This window comes from Myotis nattereri (assembly GCF_964212035.1).
Source record: "Myotis nattereri genome assembly, chromosome: 2".
NCBI classification, from domain to species: domain Eukaryota; kingdom Metazoa; phylum Chordata; class Mammalia; order Chiroptera; family Vespertilionidae; genus Myotis; species Myotis nattereri.
This window is the reverse complement of record NC_138076.1, coordinates 112,234,536-112,251,747: the sequence shown is the minus strand read 5'-3', so window position 1 is coordinate 112,251,747 and position 17,212 is coordinate 112,234,536. Positions and strand designations below refer to the sequence as shown.

The 17,212-nt window shown below is 42.8% G+C and overlaps 1 protein-coding gene across 4 annotated transcripts in view; it reads left to right on the top strand.

Annotated features, from left to right (window-relative positions):
* The window catches only part of FRY (FRY microtubule binding protein), a gene marked incomplete at its 5' end in the record, with an annotated part of 453,417 nt that extends 447,253 nt beyond the window's left edge, over positions 1-6,164 (top strand). For all 4 annotated transcript variants that reach the window (XM_081083582.1, XM_081083581.1, XM_081083584.1 and 1 more), the window contains one exon: positions 4,742-6,164. In XM_081083582.1, the coding sequence (XP_080939708.1) occupies positions 4,742-5,000 (259 nt within the window). In that variant the 3' untranslated portion in view covers positions 5,001-6,164. The remainder of the gene's footprint in view (positions 1-4,741) is intronic.
* Positions 6,165-17,212: the final 11,048 nt, after the last annotated feature.

Sequence of the window (17,212 nt, the reverse complement as noted above, 5' to 3'; positions counted from 1 at the left end):
TTGCCCCTAACCACTCTGCCTGCCAGCCTGCTCACCCCCAACTGCCCCCTGCCACTGGCCTGCTTGTCCCCAAATGCCCCCCACCAGCCTGATCACCCCAAACTTCCCCCCATGCCAGTGTGCTCGCCCCCAACTGCCCCCCTGCTGACCTGCTCACCCCCAACTGCCCCCCTGCTGGCTTGCTTGCCCCCACCTTCCCTCCCCATTGGCCTGCTCACCCCCAACTACCCCCCTGCTGGTCTGCTCACTCCAGACTGTCCCTCCACAGTCCTGATCACCCCCAAACTGACCCCCACTGATGGCCTGCTTGCCCCCAACTGGACCCTCTGCTGGTCTGCTCACCCCCAACTGCCCCCTCCACCGGCCTGATCACCCACAACTGCCGTCCCATACTGGTCTGATCACCCACAACTGCCCTCCCCTCTTGGCCTCTAACCGCCTCTACCTTGGCCCCGCCACCATGGCTTTGTCCAGAAGAATGTCCAGAAGGTCTCCTGGAAGGTTTCCCAGTCTAATTAGCATATTACCCTTTTATTAATATAGAGGCCTGGTGCACGGGTGGGGGCTGGCTGGTTTGCCCTGAAGGGTGTCCCGAACAGGATGGGGTTTCCCTTTGGGCATGGGGTGGCCTGGGCGAGGGGCTGAGGGCTGTTTTCAGGCTGGCCATACCCCCTTTCAGGGTGGGGGTCCCAGCTGGGGTGCCTGGCCACCTTGGGTGAGGGGATGATGGCTGTTTGCAGGCTTGCCAGGCCCCCCAGCAGGGACTCTTACTTCATAGGGGTGTGGCCAGCCTAGGTGAGGGGCTGAGGGCCATTTTCAGACTGGCCACGCCCCCCAGAGACCCAGGCCCCCAGCCACTCCTTGAGCAGAGCCCAGGGCCGGCTGGAAGCCTGGGTCGCCCCCAGCATCCCAGGCCCCCAGCCACTCTCCTTCAGTGGTAGCCAGGGCAGGCAGGAAGCTTGGCTTCCTCTGTCGCCAGGGGCAACCCAAGCCTCTAGCTCTGTGGCCACCACCATCTTTGTTGGGTTAATTTGCACATTCACCCTGATTGGCTGGTGGGAGTAGCAGAGGGATGGTCAATTTGCATGTTTCCTTTTTATTAGTGTAGAGTAGAGGCCTGGTGCATGAAATTTGTGCACTGGGGGGGGAGGGGGTTCCTCAGCCCAGCCCATGCCCTCTCACAGTTCAGGACCCCTCAGGGGATGTAGAAGTGCACCAAGCAGCAGGCAGCCAGGGAGGAGCCCGAATCAAAGCCAGGTGCCACGCCGCTTGTGCTCATCCCGACCTGCTACTACCACTCAGTAGTGCTTCTGCAGAGTCAGGAGAGGCTCCCACTGTGGCAGCTTCTGGCTGAGCAGCACTCCCCTTATGTGAGCACACTGACCACCAGGGGGCAGCTCCTGCATTGAGCGTCTGCCCCCTGATGGTCAGTGCGCATCATAGCAATAGGTCATTCTGGTAGTTCCACTGTAACAGTTGCCTAGCCTTTTATTATATAGACTAGAGGCCCGGTGCACAAAAATTTGTGCACTCGGGGGGGGGGGGAGGGGGGGGTTCCTCAGCCCGGCCTGTGCCCTCTCGCAGTCTGGGACCCCTCGGGAGATAACGACCTACTGGCTTAGGCCTGCTCCCGGGTGGCAGACGGCAGGCCCAATCCCTAGGTGCAGCCCCTGGTCGGGCTCAGAGCAGGGCTGATTGAGGATTTGGGGCACCTCCCCCTGTCATGCACAGAGCAGGGCAGATTGGGAGGTTGCGATGCCACCCTCAGTCATGCTCAGGGTAGGGCCGATTGGGGGTTTGGGGCTTTATATGACACACACACAGCTAATATCATACTCAATGGTGAAAAGCTGAAAGCCTTTCTTCTAAGATCAGGAACAAGACAAGGATACCCACTATTACCACTTCTATTCAACACAGTATTAGAAGTCCTAGTCACAACAATCAGACAAGAAAAAGAAATTAAAAGGATAAAAATTGGAAAGGAAGAAGTACAACTCACAATTTGTAGATTACATGCTACTAAAGACTCCACCCAAAAATGATCAGAACTAATAAATAAATTCAGTAATTTGCAGGATACAAAATCAACTTAGAGAAATCTGTTGCATTTCCACACACCAATCATGAATAATCAGAAGGGGAAATTAAGAAAACAATCTTATTTACAGTTGCATCGAAAAATATAACATTTTTAGAAATAAATTTAATCAAAGAGGTGAAAGACCTGAATCCTGAAAAACTATAAAATATTAAAGAAATCAAAGAGGGTACAAATAAATGAAGGAATGATTAATAAAATATCCTTACTACCAAAAGCAATGTCCAGATTCAAAAGCAAAAATAGCAATAGCATTTTTCTCAGAACTAGAACAACTAATCCTAAAATTTATATATAACTATAAAAAACCACAAATATCCAAGGAAAGAAAAAACAATATGAAGTACTTTCAAACTATGCTACAAAACTACAATAACCAAAATAGTATGATACTGGAATAAAAACAAATATAGAAATCAATGTAATAGAAAACCCAGAAATAAACCCATGCCTATATGGTCAATTAATCTATGACAAAGGAGGCAAGAATATACAGTGGGATAAGAACAGTATCTTCAATAAATGATGCTGGGAAAATTGGACAGATACATGCAAAAAAAACAAAATTAGACCACCTTCTTACACCATATGCAAAAATAAATTCAAGTGAATTAAAGACTTAAATATAAGACCTGAAACCACAAAACTCCTAGAAGAAAACATAGGCAGTAGACTCTCTGACATCAGTCTTAGCAATATCTTTCTAGATATGTCTCCTTGGAATAGAGCAGCGGTTCTCAACCTGTGGGTCACGACCCCTTTGGGAGTCGAATGACCCTTTCACAGGGGTCGCCTAAGACCATCGGAAAACACATATATAATTACATATTGTTTTTGTGATTAATCACTATGCTTTAATTATGTTCAATTTGTAACAATGAAAATACATCATGCATATCAGATATTTACATTACTATTCATAACAGTAGCAAAATTACAGTTATGAAGTAGCAACAAAAATAATTTTATGGTTGGGGGTCACCACAACATGAGGAACTGTATTAAAGGGTCGCCGCATTAGAAAGGTTGAGAACCACTGGTATAGAGCAACCAAAGGAGGGGAGGGGGAATGGGACTACATCAAACTAAAAATTGTGCAAGCAAAGAAAATCATCAACAAAACACAACCTACTTAATGGGAGAAGATATTCACAAATGATACATCCAATAAGGGGTTAATATCCAAAATGAACATGTAAACTTGAGACCAAAAAAACAAACAATCCAATCTAAAAATGGGCAGAGGACCTGAACAGATATTTTTTCAAAGAGTACATACAGATGGCCAAGAGACCTATGAAAAGATGTTCAATATCACTAATCACCAGAGAAATGCAAAATAAAACCACAATGCCATACTACCTCACATCTGTCAGAGTGGCTGTCATCAAAAAGTCAACAAACAAGTGCTGGCAAGGATGTACACTATTGGTGGGACTGCAATTGGTGAAGCCACTATAGAAAACAATTTGGATGTTCCTCAAATAATTAAAATAGAACTACCATATGGTGATGAAAAATTAAACTTAATTAAAATAGAACTATCATATGACCCAGTAATTCCAATTCTAGTTATCTAACTGAAGAAATCCAAAACACTAATTCAAAAAGATATATGCACTCCTATGTTCTTTGCAGTATTATTTATGACTAGAGGCTTAGTGCATGAAATTTGTGCATGGTTAGGGTCCCTAGGCCTGGCCAGCAATCATGGCCAATCAGATTCCCTCCTCTCCCCCTTCTCTCACCACCCACACACTGCCACTGTGCCATTCCCCCTGCCTACCTGCCTCCCTGCCTCCTCCTTCCCTTGCTCCCTCAGAGCCCCATCACTGCCGCTGATCACCTGCCGTGTTCCTCACCACCCCCTGATGGTCAGCACACGTCATAGCGTGTGATCCAACTCCCAGTCTCCAGGTCAAACTCCCGAGGGTACACTTTTCATATTAGCCTTTTATATATATAGATAGCCAAGATATGGAAGCAATCCAAGTGCCTGTCAATAGATGAGTGGATAAAAAATTGATGGTACATAGACACAATGGAATATTGACCATAAAAAATAATGAAATCTTGCCATTTTCAACAACATGGATGGATCTAAAGGATATTATGCTAAGTGAAAGAAGTCAGAGAGTAAGACAAATACCATATGTGGAATATAAAAAAAAAATGAATAAACAAAACAGACCCATAGATATAAATAACAAACTGATTGTTGCCAACGAGGAGGGGTATAGGAAATTGTTGAAATAAAGTATATTAAAAAAAATTAAGTATATACCCCAACATAATTTTGAAATCTAATATTTGAATGTATCCTTTTGGGTGTTTTACCCCTATATTTTGATAGTATATTCACATATTCATTGGAATCATGACATAGCAAATAAGTGTTTTTAAATTATCAGATTCCAAGCTTATACTTTAGATATTTTTTTATCAAAGCCAATAACATTTAATATTAATAATTTATGGTGATGGTTTCAGAACTTTAGATTTGTGAATTGTATAATGTGTGAATTTTATCTTAATAATGCTTTTTCATAAATAAAATATTCTTATACTAACAGACTCATGATTTCTACTCTTTATGACTAATAGTGCCTATAACCTGTGCTCTTCTTTTTTTGAATGCAGAAGTCTGTGGCCCAATGACATCTTTGGAAGCAGTTCTGATGATGAGGTCCAGACACTACTGAATATATATTTCCGTCATCAAACTCTAGGACAAACAGGTACTTACGCTTTGGTGGGGTCTAACCAGAGCCTGACCGAAATCTGCACCAAGCTGATGGAGCTGAACATGGAGATTCGAGATATGATTCGCAGGGCCCAGAGTTATCGAGTCCTCACTGCTTTTCTTCCAGACTCCAGTGTTTCCGGCACTAGTCTCTGACAGGAGCCCCCTGTCACCGATGGGTCCCAAGATGGGTGTGCTGCCATGCTTGGGTAACATCACTCAGTGTCTTTTCAGCCTTCAGAAGACTTGGTCAGACTGTTCTCCCTCTTGTTACCTGTTGGACTTTTTCTAAAGGGGATGACAGAACTTCCAACATGTAGCAATACTAAGAACCAAGGTAACATAAAACATTTGAGGACAGACTCCATCTGCCATGCTATGTAGCACAAATGTGTTATTTTACTGAGCAAATGCAACTCACTACTGAAGAAGTGACTTCTATTGCATACCAAAGTCGACTACCTTGAACAATACCCTTCCTTTCTAGAAACTACTTTAGATTGGCAAAAGTGCAATGTTCCTTCACACAAAAAAAATATTATAAAACTTGTACATATTCTTTCCCTTTATTTTTCCTTTCTTTTCTTTCCTTTTTTGTGTGAACTGAGGATGGGACAGGCAGAATGAAGCTGGCCATTGAAAACTAAAAGATGGTCAAAAGCTGACAGCCTGTATATGTGAAAAGGGAATTGTAAATGGACAATTTAATGTACACTGTAATTTGAATACAATTACTATACCTAAAAGAGCTGCTATGAAGTACCTTTCTTATGTTGCTAGGCTACTGTTTCTTAAAACCATGGATCTCTTTGCAGGGGTCTGTGATTAGGACCTTATTACCAAAAATTGTCCAGATAAACCTTTTTTTATGGATCTTGGCTGCTTTTTACTAAAAGGTTGCTTTTATGAGCATATTTATACTACAGAAGGATGAGTGCTAATTTTAACCAACTTTGCCATTTTGTAGAAGAGAGTTAAAAACATTCACATGATAAATCCCAAGTCTTTTTCACCTGTCATGCATGCATATTTTAATATCTATTTGGATAGCCAGAAGTAGAATTATAAAGGTAAAATATGAGTTGTCACTTTGTTCCTTAAGAAATGTCACACTTTATTTGTAATATTTATCTAAAGGGCCATTCTTAAGTTTTCTTCCTTAAACTTAATGCTGTCAAGTGTTAGATATGTGCATGTAAACCTGTTGCACATCAGAAACATATTCAAAGTTTATCTATGTAACTTATTTGCTCTATAAATACATTTAAAGTTTTTGTGATGTAATTTTGGTTGGTATTCTGTTCAGAACTACTTTTAGACAAAAAAAAAAATAGAAAATACAAAACACATATTGACCATGAACTTTATTTCTGATTAATGAAGATTTTTGCCTTTAACACACTTTACAGTTTTAGATGTGGGTTGCCACAGTGGTAGCCCCAAGGGGAACCATTTATGTGTTTCATAAATGGCAGCCATTGAGGTTGTTCAGCAAACACAGTGGCCTTGGGAAGCAGGGGGTATTTATGACCTCTTTGGAAATGGACACAAAACAGAGCCTGACTTTCAACCAGCTCTCTCTGTAATCAATAAAAGAGAGAAATCAGAAGAGAGTTCCAATTGTCTATAGACTATCATTCATTAGGTTGTCACCTTTAAAATTTTTAAACAGACTCTATAATGAACAGGAAAAAGTAGTAGGAATTTTAATTCTGTCACCAATACCCATCTATTTTCCATCACACTTGTAATACAGGGACAGAGAAATAAATAATTATCTAATTTCTATCTTCCTATTCATATTTATTAGACTAACAAACATCCCCTGCTTCCCTTACAGCTGAGGCATAAATAGTAATTTTCTAGAAATATTCTGCTGTAGGGAGTCTAACCCAGGATTTTATTGTTGTTGTTGTTGTTGTTGTTGTTGTTGTTGTTGTTGTTGTTACCAAAGGTACAACTATTAGCATATTCTGCTGATTTATTTTTTTAATATACCTGAAAGATGATTTACCACAATTTGTAGAAAACAACTGAATCATATTCTTTCTGAAAAATATTTCATAAAAGAAGAGATTTCTGTGGATATCCACACTATCCAACTCTCAGAGTTCTGTTGGGACCCACAATAGAAAGGATTGACTATTCATGATTGAATTTCCCACCATGCCCTTTTACCCAGCAAAGAGCCCCATGAGGGTTACTCTTTTAAAAAGACTGTTTAAATAGTACATTATACTCTAGTCATAAAAGTAGTGGGAATTTTTTTCTTTTTTCTTCATTTTATAAAAGACAATGAGGTGACATCAACATCATGGAAGTGAGGAGACTCCTTTGTTTCTCCCCTTAAGTTTATAAGTCAGACATCCAAAACTGAATAAAGGATCCCCTGCTCAATGCACAAATACACTGAAAGATCCACACATCAAAACATCTGAAGATGGGGAAGACAGAGGTGGTGGCCTCAAATGCACTTAGGGGCCCATTGTGGCTCTGGTGAGCTAGTAGCAGTGAAAAAAATTAGGCTTCAGCCCTCATACTATGGCCTGGATTATAAGAGGGAAGAAGTAGTGGTCCTGTAAGAAATGGCATTTCTCTCCTCCTTTCCCATCATGGCAGATCCTGATAGAGGTAGTAGAGATGCCTCCAAAAAACAGCAGAACCAGGGAACATTAGTAAAAATGAAATAGTGCTAGGAGCTTGCAAAACTACTTCTCCACCATCTGTTACATTCCTCCATCACAGTGGTGGTGCCCTGGAACTAAGGTGGGCCAGTAATGGAAGGGACACCCCAACCTCCAAGTGAGTAGGTGGCACTTTCCTTAACTAAAGTGATGCTGCACCACTATGATCCCAGAGGCATAAATACTGCAGCTAAGATAAAACAAAATCATATACTATAACACTATCTACTGGAAAACAAAAGAAAGTACCCTACCTATTAACCTGCTGAATTGTTGAGAGAAAAACAGTATCTAAACAAAACAACAACAACAAAAAACAAAAAAAGAAGCTCACTTGTGCGGCAAAGAAACAATCCATCAAGTAACAAACAATCAAGTTAACCTGAAAGCAGAGGAAAAATTAAAAGTCTCCAGAAATGAACTATGAAGTCATGGAAAACAATCAACAAGACAAACTATATAAGTGAACCAAACAAATTCTGGAGCTGAAGAACTCACTAATGAGATGAAGAATGCATTTGAGAGCAGTGGAAATAGAGCAGACCACCTAGAAGATAGAATTAGTGGGCTTGAAGACAGAAACCTAGAAATTATTCAAGTGGAAGAACAAAGAGAACTAAGAGTTTTAAAAAATCGAAGAAATCTACAGGAATGATCTGACTCTATTAAAAAGAACAACATAAAGATAATGGGTATGTGAGAAAGAAAATTGATAATTTCCCAGGCTTATAGGAAAAACTAGACTTTAGAATAAAGGAACCTAAGACAACACAGTTATATTGACATAAAAACATCTTCCCCAAAACACATTTTATTCAAATTGTAAAAAAATTAATGACAAAGAAATCTAAAGGCAGCCATGGAATTAAATTGTCCTCACATTTCTTACTAGAAACATTATAAGACAAGAAATAGTAGAAGGAAATATTCCAAATATATTCAGCAAAGTTGAACTTCAGATATGAAGAAGAAATAAAGGCTTTACCAGACAAATAAAAGCTGACAGAATTTACCACCAGAAGACCTGCATTAAAAGAAATAGTAGGAGAAACTAAGATGGCGGCATAGATAAACACCAGGAAATAGTCGCCTCACACAACGATTGAAAAATATCCCAAAGGACGGAGCAAGAATCGTCCAGAACAACAGGAAGGCTGGCTGAGTGTAATTTCTACAACTAGAAGAAAAGAAAAGCACGCTGAGAGCCAGAGGAGCTGCGGAGGTGAAGTGCAGAGGTACGGTGGCGGCTCGCGCGCACGGAAAGGGGGTGGCACCTGAGGACGCGGCTGTCTTTTTGAATCACAAGCTCCCGACTGCTCTGAACTCCGGTTCCGGGAAGTCTCTGGGGACCCAGGACTCATACGGGGAGAGGCTGGTCTGTCAGGCGGCAGCGGGCGAACTTGAGGGCGGCTTTCCCTCAGAGGTGCTTGCAGCCTTTACCGGGACACTGAGATGCGTGACTCCGGGCACGGAGAATCACCATAGCTTCTTTCTCCGCCCTTTGACTCCCTGAGACCCCGCCCCACCCAGGCTGCGGCAGAGGCTTTTGCATGTGAATGTACCTAACTACAGCCCAGCCAGGCAGACCCGGAACTTCCAAGAGAAGGCCCAAGGCCCTGCAGCGGCTTGCATTGCTTCACAGCTGAGCCTCTTCGTGGCTCCTGCTGTGTGGCCTCAGGCAGGGGCTGAATTAGCACCTCCTTAGATCCAGGAGCCACTGTACCCAGTGGTCAGAGGGGGACCATTCTCCCACTTCAGACACAGCTGCTTCCCACAGCCAATTGGCCTGGAGGTCAATTCCTCCCAGTGATCCTACATCAACCAAGGCACCAAGAGTGCACCAAGAGTGTCCACCCCAGGTAACTGGGGAAGCTGAACCACTGGGCCCTACAGGACACCTGGCGCGCAGGGCCACTCTATCAACACAGGGAAGCAGCCAAAATGCGGAGACAAAGAAACAGGTCACAAATGGCAGAAACGGAGGAAAGCAAACGACTGGATATAGAGTTCAAGGCCACGTTTATAAGGTTTTTCAAGAATTTTATGGAAACCGCCGATAAATTTAATGAATCCCTCAAGGAGTATAGTGAGACCATGGAGGACATGAAAAAGGACCAACGAGAAATTAAGCATACACTGACTGAAATAAAGAATAATTTACAGAGATCCAACAGCAGACAAGAGGATCCCAAGAATCAAGTCAAAGATTTGAAATACAAAGAAACAAAAAATACCCAACCGAAAAAGAAAAAAGAAAAGAGATTCAAAAAATATGAAGACAGTGTAAGGAACCTCTGGGACAACTTCAAGCGTACCAACATCAGAATTATAGGGGTACCAGAAGGAGAGAGAGGGCAAGATATTGAAAACCTTTTTGAAGAAATAATGACAGAAAACTTCCCCCACCTGGTGAAAGAAATGGACCTACAAGTCCAGGAAGCGCAGAGAACCCCAAACAAAAGGAATCCAAAGAGGACCACACCACGACACATCATAATTAAAATGCCAAGAGCAAAAGATAAAGAGAGAATCTTAAAAGCAGCAAGAGAAAGACATTCAGTTACCTACAAGGGAGTACCCATTCGACTGTCAGCTGATTTCTCAACAGAAACCATGCAGGCCAGAAGAGAGTGGCAAGAAATATTCAAAGAGATGAACAGCAAGAACCTGCAACCAAGATTACTTTATCCAGCAAAGCTATCATTCAGAATTGAAGGTCAGATAAAGAGCTTCAGGGATAAGAAAAAGCTAAAGGAGTTCATCACCACCAAACCAGCATTATATGAAATGCTGAAAGGTATTCTTTAAGAAGAGGAAGAAGAAAAAGGAAGTCTTACCATTTGCCACAGCATGGATGGAACTGGAGAGTGGATAAATACCACAGGATCTCACTCATTTGTGGAATATAATGAATAACATAAACTGATGAACAAGGACTGATCCAGAGACGGAGAGGCATTGATTGGACTGTCGGGCCTTGGAGGGAAGGTAGGGGAGAGTGGGGGCAAGGGGGAAAGATCAACCAAAGGACTTATATGCAAGCATATAGGCCTAACCAATGGACACGGACAACGGGGGGGTGAGGGGATGAGCGGGGGGGGGGGGGGGTAGAGGGTACACATATGTAATATCTTAATCAATAAAAAATATAAAAAAAAAGGAAAAAAGAAATAGTAGCCGAAACCGGTTTGGCTCAGTGGATAGAGCGTCGGCCTGTGGACTGAAAGGTCCCAGGTTCGATTCCGATCAGGGGCATGTGCCTGGGTTGCGGGCATATCCCCAGCGGGGGATGTGCAGGAGGCAGCTGATCGATGTTTCTCTCTCATCGATGTTTCTAACTCTCTATCTCTCTCCCTTCCTCTCTGTAAAAAAAAATCAATAAAATATATTAAAAAAAAAAAGAAAGAAATAGTAAAAGGAGTTCTAACAGAAACAAAAAGCCAAAAATATACAAATCTTTGAATAAGGTGACTAACATACAGAAGCAGGAACTTAAAACTACTTCAAAACAGAATATTAAAATTATAACAAGAGGGAAATAAGCATTAAAATAACTGTGACTACTGAAAATTGGTAATAAATGTACAAGATGAATGGAAATAATTTGTGACAACAAAAACAAAGAAAGGAAGAAAATGACTGAACTTGTACAGGTGAAGATAAGATACAATGAGAAAAATGATTATTCTACATATGAAACATTATTTTACATAAACCTAATGGCTACCACAAAACAAAAATACAGAGCTAAAATAGGGAACATTTAAAAAGTAAAGAAATGGGGAAAATCATAGAAAACCACCAAACTAATGGATATATAATTATAAAATTTTAAAAATGTAAAATGACTGCAGTAAGTCCTCATACTATATAATAAAAGCCTAATTATGCTAAATGTCCGGTCGTCTGGTGACCAGTCGACTGTTCAGCCAATCAAAGCGTAATATGGTTGAGCTAAGGCTGTTCAACCTCTTGCTATGATGTGCACTGACCACCAGGGGGTAGATGCTCCAACCGGTAGGTTAGCTTGCTGCTGGGGTCTGGCCAATCGGGACTGAGCAATATGGGCCAGACACACCCTGGAGCCTTCCCACAGTCCCTCCCCAGCCCGATTGTGCATGAGTGGGATCCCTCCGCCTAGCCTGCACCCTCTCGCAATCTAGGACCCCTCATAGGATGTCAGAGAGTCCGTTTCAGCCCAATCCTGCAAGCCATTTCCCTCGGGAGGGTGCCAGACACAGGGCTCATGGCTGGCAAGCGCTGCTGTGGCAGCACGAGCCTTTCCTGATTGGGACTGATTGGGCGTGAGCCCGCGGCAGGCACTGTGGGGCTGGGATGAGCAGGAGAGACAAGTAGGAGCTGCAGGCAGCGTTGGACTGTGGGTTTCAGCCAGATTCCTGCAGGCCACCCATAGGGGCCCACCTGTGCATGAATTCGTGCACCGGGCCTCTAGTAAATCAATAATTACCTTAAATGTAAATGGAGTGAACTCACGTATCAAAAGGCACACAGTAGCAAGATGGTTTAAAAAATAATACCTAACCAACCATATGCTGCCTGAAGGAAAATCATCTCAGACCAGAGACAGGCTCAAAGTGAATGGGTGAAAAGATGATACTCACAGCAAATGACATCCAGAGACCACATCACACCACAAAAATCCACAGGACCCAGGGTAGCAGCTGGCCTTGGTATACCCTGAGACTTTCACTGAGTGACCTCAGACCCAGCACTGGCACCAAGTTTGAATCTCTATCAACCTGATGAACACCACTCACCCCTACTTGGTGATTCAATGAGAACCTATCTCACACAACTTGAGAACACCACCAGGAAGTTCTTTCCGTGACTGAGCCTAACAGGCAACCAGCAGGCAGAGGCAAATTTCAGGGTGCCTTTTTTTGACCTGCCACCAGGCTCGATGCTGATGGAAGCTAACCTTGGTGTGCAGGTTGGCCCCTCCCACACACATCCAGGACTAGCAGAAGCAGTCACAAACTGTGGATCACTTTGTAGCTCCTAACAGGAAGCCCAGGGCCAATCATAGGCAGCACCTGACATGATCTGCACTGGAGTCCTTCCCAAAAGGCCCCAGAACCAACACACCTAGTGGCAGGCTTCAAACCACATCAGAGCCCAACCTGATTAGCTCCACAAGGAACACACCCATAAGGAGATCTCAGCAGGCACCAGAGCCTGAAGAGGGATCTGCTTTGTAGAGTGACCCCCCTCATAGAAGCTCATGCACTGTTGTTAAGGTCAATCCTCACAGTGAGCCAACCTGAGGGCCAACCTGATCCACAAATGGGCCAACAGAAATCATGACTAAACGACAACAGGAGGGCTCACATAAACCACACAAGGGACATGTCTGGAACACCTATCTCAGGTAATCAGAGATAATGCACCACTGAGCCCTACAGGTCACCTACTACATAAAGGCACCCTAATCAAGAATGGGAGACATAGCAGATCTACCTACTGGTAATTAATACACAGAAACAAATACAGAGAGGAGCCACAAGGAGGGAGACAAAAAAAAATTGCTCCAAAAGAAAGAACAGGAGCAATCCTCAGAAAAATAACTAAATGAAATGGAGGCAAGCTATCCACCAGATATACAGTTTTAAAAAATGGTTATAAAAATGCTCAAGGAACTTAGAACTTCAACAAAGAAGAAGCAAGCATAACAAAGGGCATAGAAACAATTTTTTTTTAAAAAAAAAGAATTCAATATTTGAAATGAGTCATACACTAGAAGGAATCAACAGCAGATTGGATGAAGCAGAAAATCAAATCACCAATTTAGAAGACAAGGTAGCAGAAAACAAGCAATCAGACCAGCAAAAATAATTTTAAAATGAGGATAGTTTAAGGAACCTCTGAGACAACATCATGCATAACAACATCTACATCGGAGGGGGTCCCAGAAGGAGAAGACAGCAAGGGATTGAGAAACTATTTGAAGAAAGAAATGACTAAAAACTTCCCTAACCTGGTGAAGAAAAAAGAGACACAAGTCTAGGAAACACAGAATCCCAAACAAGATGAAACCAAAGAGGACCACACTAGGACACTTCATAATTAAAATGCAAAAGGTTAGAGACAAAGAATCTTAAAAGCAGTTTGTTACCCACAAGGGAGCTCCCATTAGACTGTCACTGATTTTTCAACAGATAATTTTCAGGCCAGCAGGATTGGCATGAAATATTCAAAGTGGTGAAAAGCAAAGGCCTATAGCCAAGACTACCCAGCAAGGCTAGCATTTTAAATTGAAGGAGATCAAAATGGCTTTTTCCCCCTTCCTCTATATAAAGCAAAGGGGAGGGGAGTAGTTCTCTGATATACACTGTGAGTACTTAGTTGAGTTCCTGGAGGTTTTCCTACTCCTGTTATGCTGGATACCATGGATATTTCTGCTCCTGAGTCTCTGCTTCTCCTGTTAAAATACTGTATACTAGAGGCCCGGTGCATGAAATGCGTGCACTCAGGGGGGTCCCTCTCGCAGTCCGGGAGCACTCAGGGAATGTCCAACTGGTGGCTTAGGCCCATTCCCCATAGGGAGCGGGCCTAAGGCAGCAGTCAGACATCCTTAGTGCTGCCATGGAGGCGGGAGAGGCTCCCGCCACCGCCACTGCGCTCACCAGTCATGAGCCCGGCTTCTGGCTGAGCAGTGCTCCCCTGTGGGAGCACACTGACCACCAGGGGGCAGTTCCTGCATTGAGCGTCATAGCGACTGGTCGTTCTGATATTTGGTCAATTTGCATATTAGCCTTTTATTATAAAGGATTCTCATAAAAAGATGCTCAACTGAGGAAAACCAAGATGGTGGGGTAGGAAAATCCCGGTACTCGCTGCCTCCCACAACAACAAAATTACAACTAAAATACAGAACAACCATCATTCAGAACCATCTGAAATCTGGCAGAATGGAAGGCCTACAACTAGAGAAGAAAAGAAGAAAGCATATTGAAACTGGTAGGAGGGGCAGAGGCACAGAACAGGCTGATCTGACACCCACGTGTGGCATTTTTTTAATTAGAAAGAATATCTCCAAGGCTTTCCATGAGAGTCAGGGGATCCCAGTCCCAGACCAGGGTTCCAGAGATGGGAGGAGAAATGCCCATAACTTTGGGCCGCAAAAACCATCAGGAACGGTGGTTGAGTGGCACAGAGGCTGCTGGAGTCCCAGGTGTTCCTCTTAAAGGACCCGCACACAAACTTACACAGTCCTGCTTCCTCTGAGCTCCAACACCCAGTGGAAGCTTTGGGAAAATCCAGGGACATATGAGGAGGAACTGGACTGTCTGGCATCAGGACAGGAACTCAGGGGCAGGTTTCACCCAGACAGGGGTGCTTACGGGGTCATTGTTCCTGTGCTAGGACCTCCCCCATGGCAGAGCTGACTGGCAGCCATATCTGAGTTTCCATTAGTGTGGCCCACACTGTTTGCTCTGCCCTTGTGGTTCCCTGAGACCCCCCATTATACAATTTTCAGCCCCCTCCCCCAAGCTGTTTGCAGTGGCTTTTCCATATGAATGGCCTGTCCTGGCTCAGGCTTCAGACATTACTAAAATCTCTTAAACAAGCATCAGCTGGAGTCAGCATGCCCCAACTCTATCAATAAACGGCTCAAGACCCTGCACTAGCACCAGCCTGCTTTACTTCACAGCCAGGCCTCCCTGGGTACTTCCTAGCCCAATATAAGTAGCAGCCATCTGCAAATTTCTGTAGCTCCTGCTGGTGGTCCCAAGCAGTGGCTGACTTTAAACCTCCCGGAAAGCCCCAGAGCCAGTGCCCCTGGTGGAAAGCTTTAGACCATAGCAGATTACAACTCTACACTTCCACAAGAGACACTCTCAAGGGGCAGACTCAGTGAGCATCAAAGCCCAACTGAAGCAAGTCCTGCTCCATAAGGGTGTCTCCTGCATAGCAGCTCTTCCATTGTAGACAATGCTGGTCCTCACAGCCAATTGGACTAGGGGTCAATTCCTCCCAGTGATGCCAACAGCAATCAAGACTCAACTACAACAAGACTGTGCACATGCTGCCCTCACAGAGGTACACCTAGAGTGCCCAGCTCAGATAACTGGGGAGGCTGAGCCACTGGGCCCTATAGGACACCTACTACAGAAGGCCACTCTAACAATTCCAGGAGGCATAACAGCTCTACTTAATACATAGAAACAAACACACAGAAGCAGCTAAAATGCAAAGACAAAGAAATGTGTTACAAATGAAAGAAATGGAAGCAAGCAAACTATTGGATACAGAGTTCAAAACAATCATTATAAGGTTACTCAAGGATCTTAATGAGAGCTTCAAGGGACTAAGTGAGACTTTCAAGGATCTTAGTGAGAATGTCAAAGACATGAAAAAGGACCAGTCAGAAATTAAGCATATACTAACTGAAATAAAGAATAATTTACAGGGATTCAACAGTAGAGTAGAGGATTCTGAAAATCAAATAAATAATTTGAAATATGAGGAAGCAACAAGTTAACCACCTATATATAATTCAACAAAGAAATCCCTGCTCAACACAGACACATGCCTGAGAGAACCAAGCATTGGAACATCAAAAGGTGGGCAACCAGGAATACACCAGAAGATGAGAAGGGAGGAAAGTGCAGATGCAGCCCTTAAGCTGGGAGCTCCTAGCTTGATTTGAAGAGGGGAGGAAGCCCAGGGGAGCAGGCATTTCCTTTAGCCAGGAGGAACAAAGAGCTGCAGGGGGTGGCAGCCTAGAAGGGCAAGCTGTGAGTAGAGTGAAAACAAAGGAAAAATTAAAGAATGGGACTAAATTGAACTGAAAAGTTTTTGCATAGCAAAGAAAATGATCAACCTACTGAATGAATGAAAGAAGATATTCACCAATGACACATCCAACTATGGGTTAATAGTCAAAATTAATGAAAACTCATACAACTCAACAGCAAAAACACTAACAATCCAATTTTCAAAATAGTCTGAAAACCTGAATAGACACATCTCTCAAGAGGACATATAGATGGCTAATAAATATATGAAAAGATGTTCAACATCACTAATCATCAGAAAAATGCAAATTAAAACCAAAATATCTCCTCACACTTGTCAGAATTGCATCATCAATAAATCAACAAACTGCAAGTGTTGGTGGGATTCCAGATCGGTGCAGCCACTATAGAAAACAGCATGGAAGGTCCTTTAAAAAATTAAAAATGGAACTGCCTTATGATCCACTGATTCCCATTCTGTGTATATTTCCAAAAAAAAAAAAACCCACACAAAACAAAATTTGAAATTATATATATTTTTTAACAAAATTTTATTGTTTAAATTATTACATATGTCCCTTATTTTCCCCTATTGTCCTCTCCAACCCTCCTTCCCCCACAAGCCCTCACCACCCTACTGTCTGTGTCCATAGGTTATGTACATACACACATGTTCATTGCAGTGTTATTTACAATACCCAAGATATGGAAGCAACACAAGTGCCCCAACAATAGATGAGTGGATAAACAAGTAACAGTACATATATACAATGGAATATTACTTGGCCATGAAAAATGAAATCTTCCTACTTGCAACAGCATGAGCGAACCTAGAGGTTATTACGCTATGTAAAATAAATCAGTCAGAGAAAAGCAAAAACCATATAATTTCACTTATATGTAGAATCTTAAAAAACAAAAACAA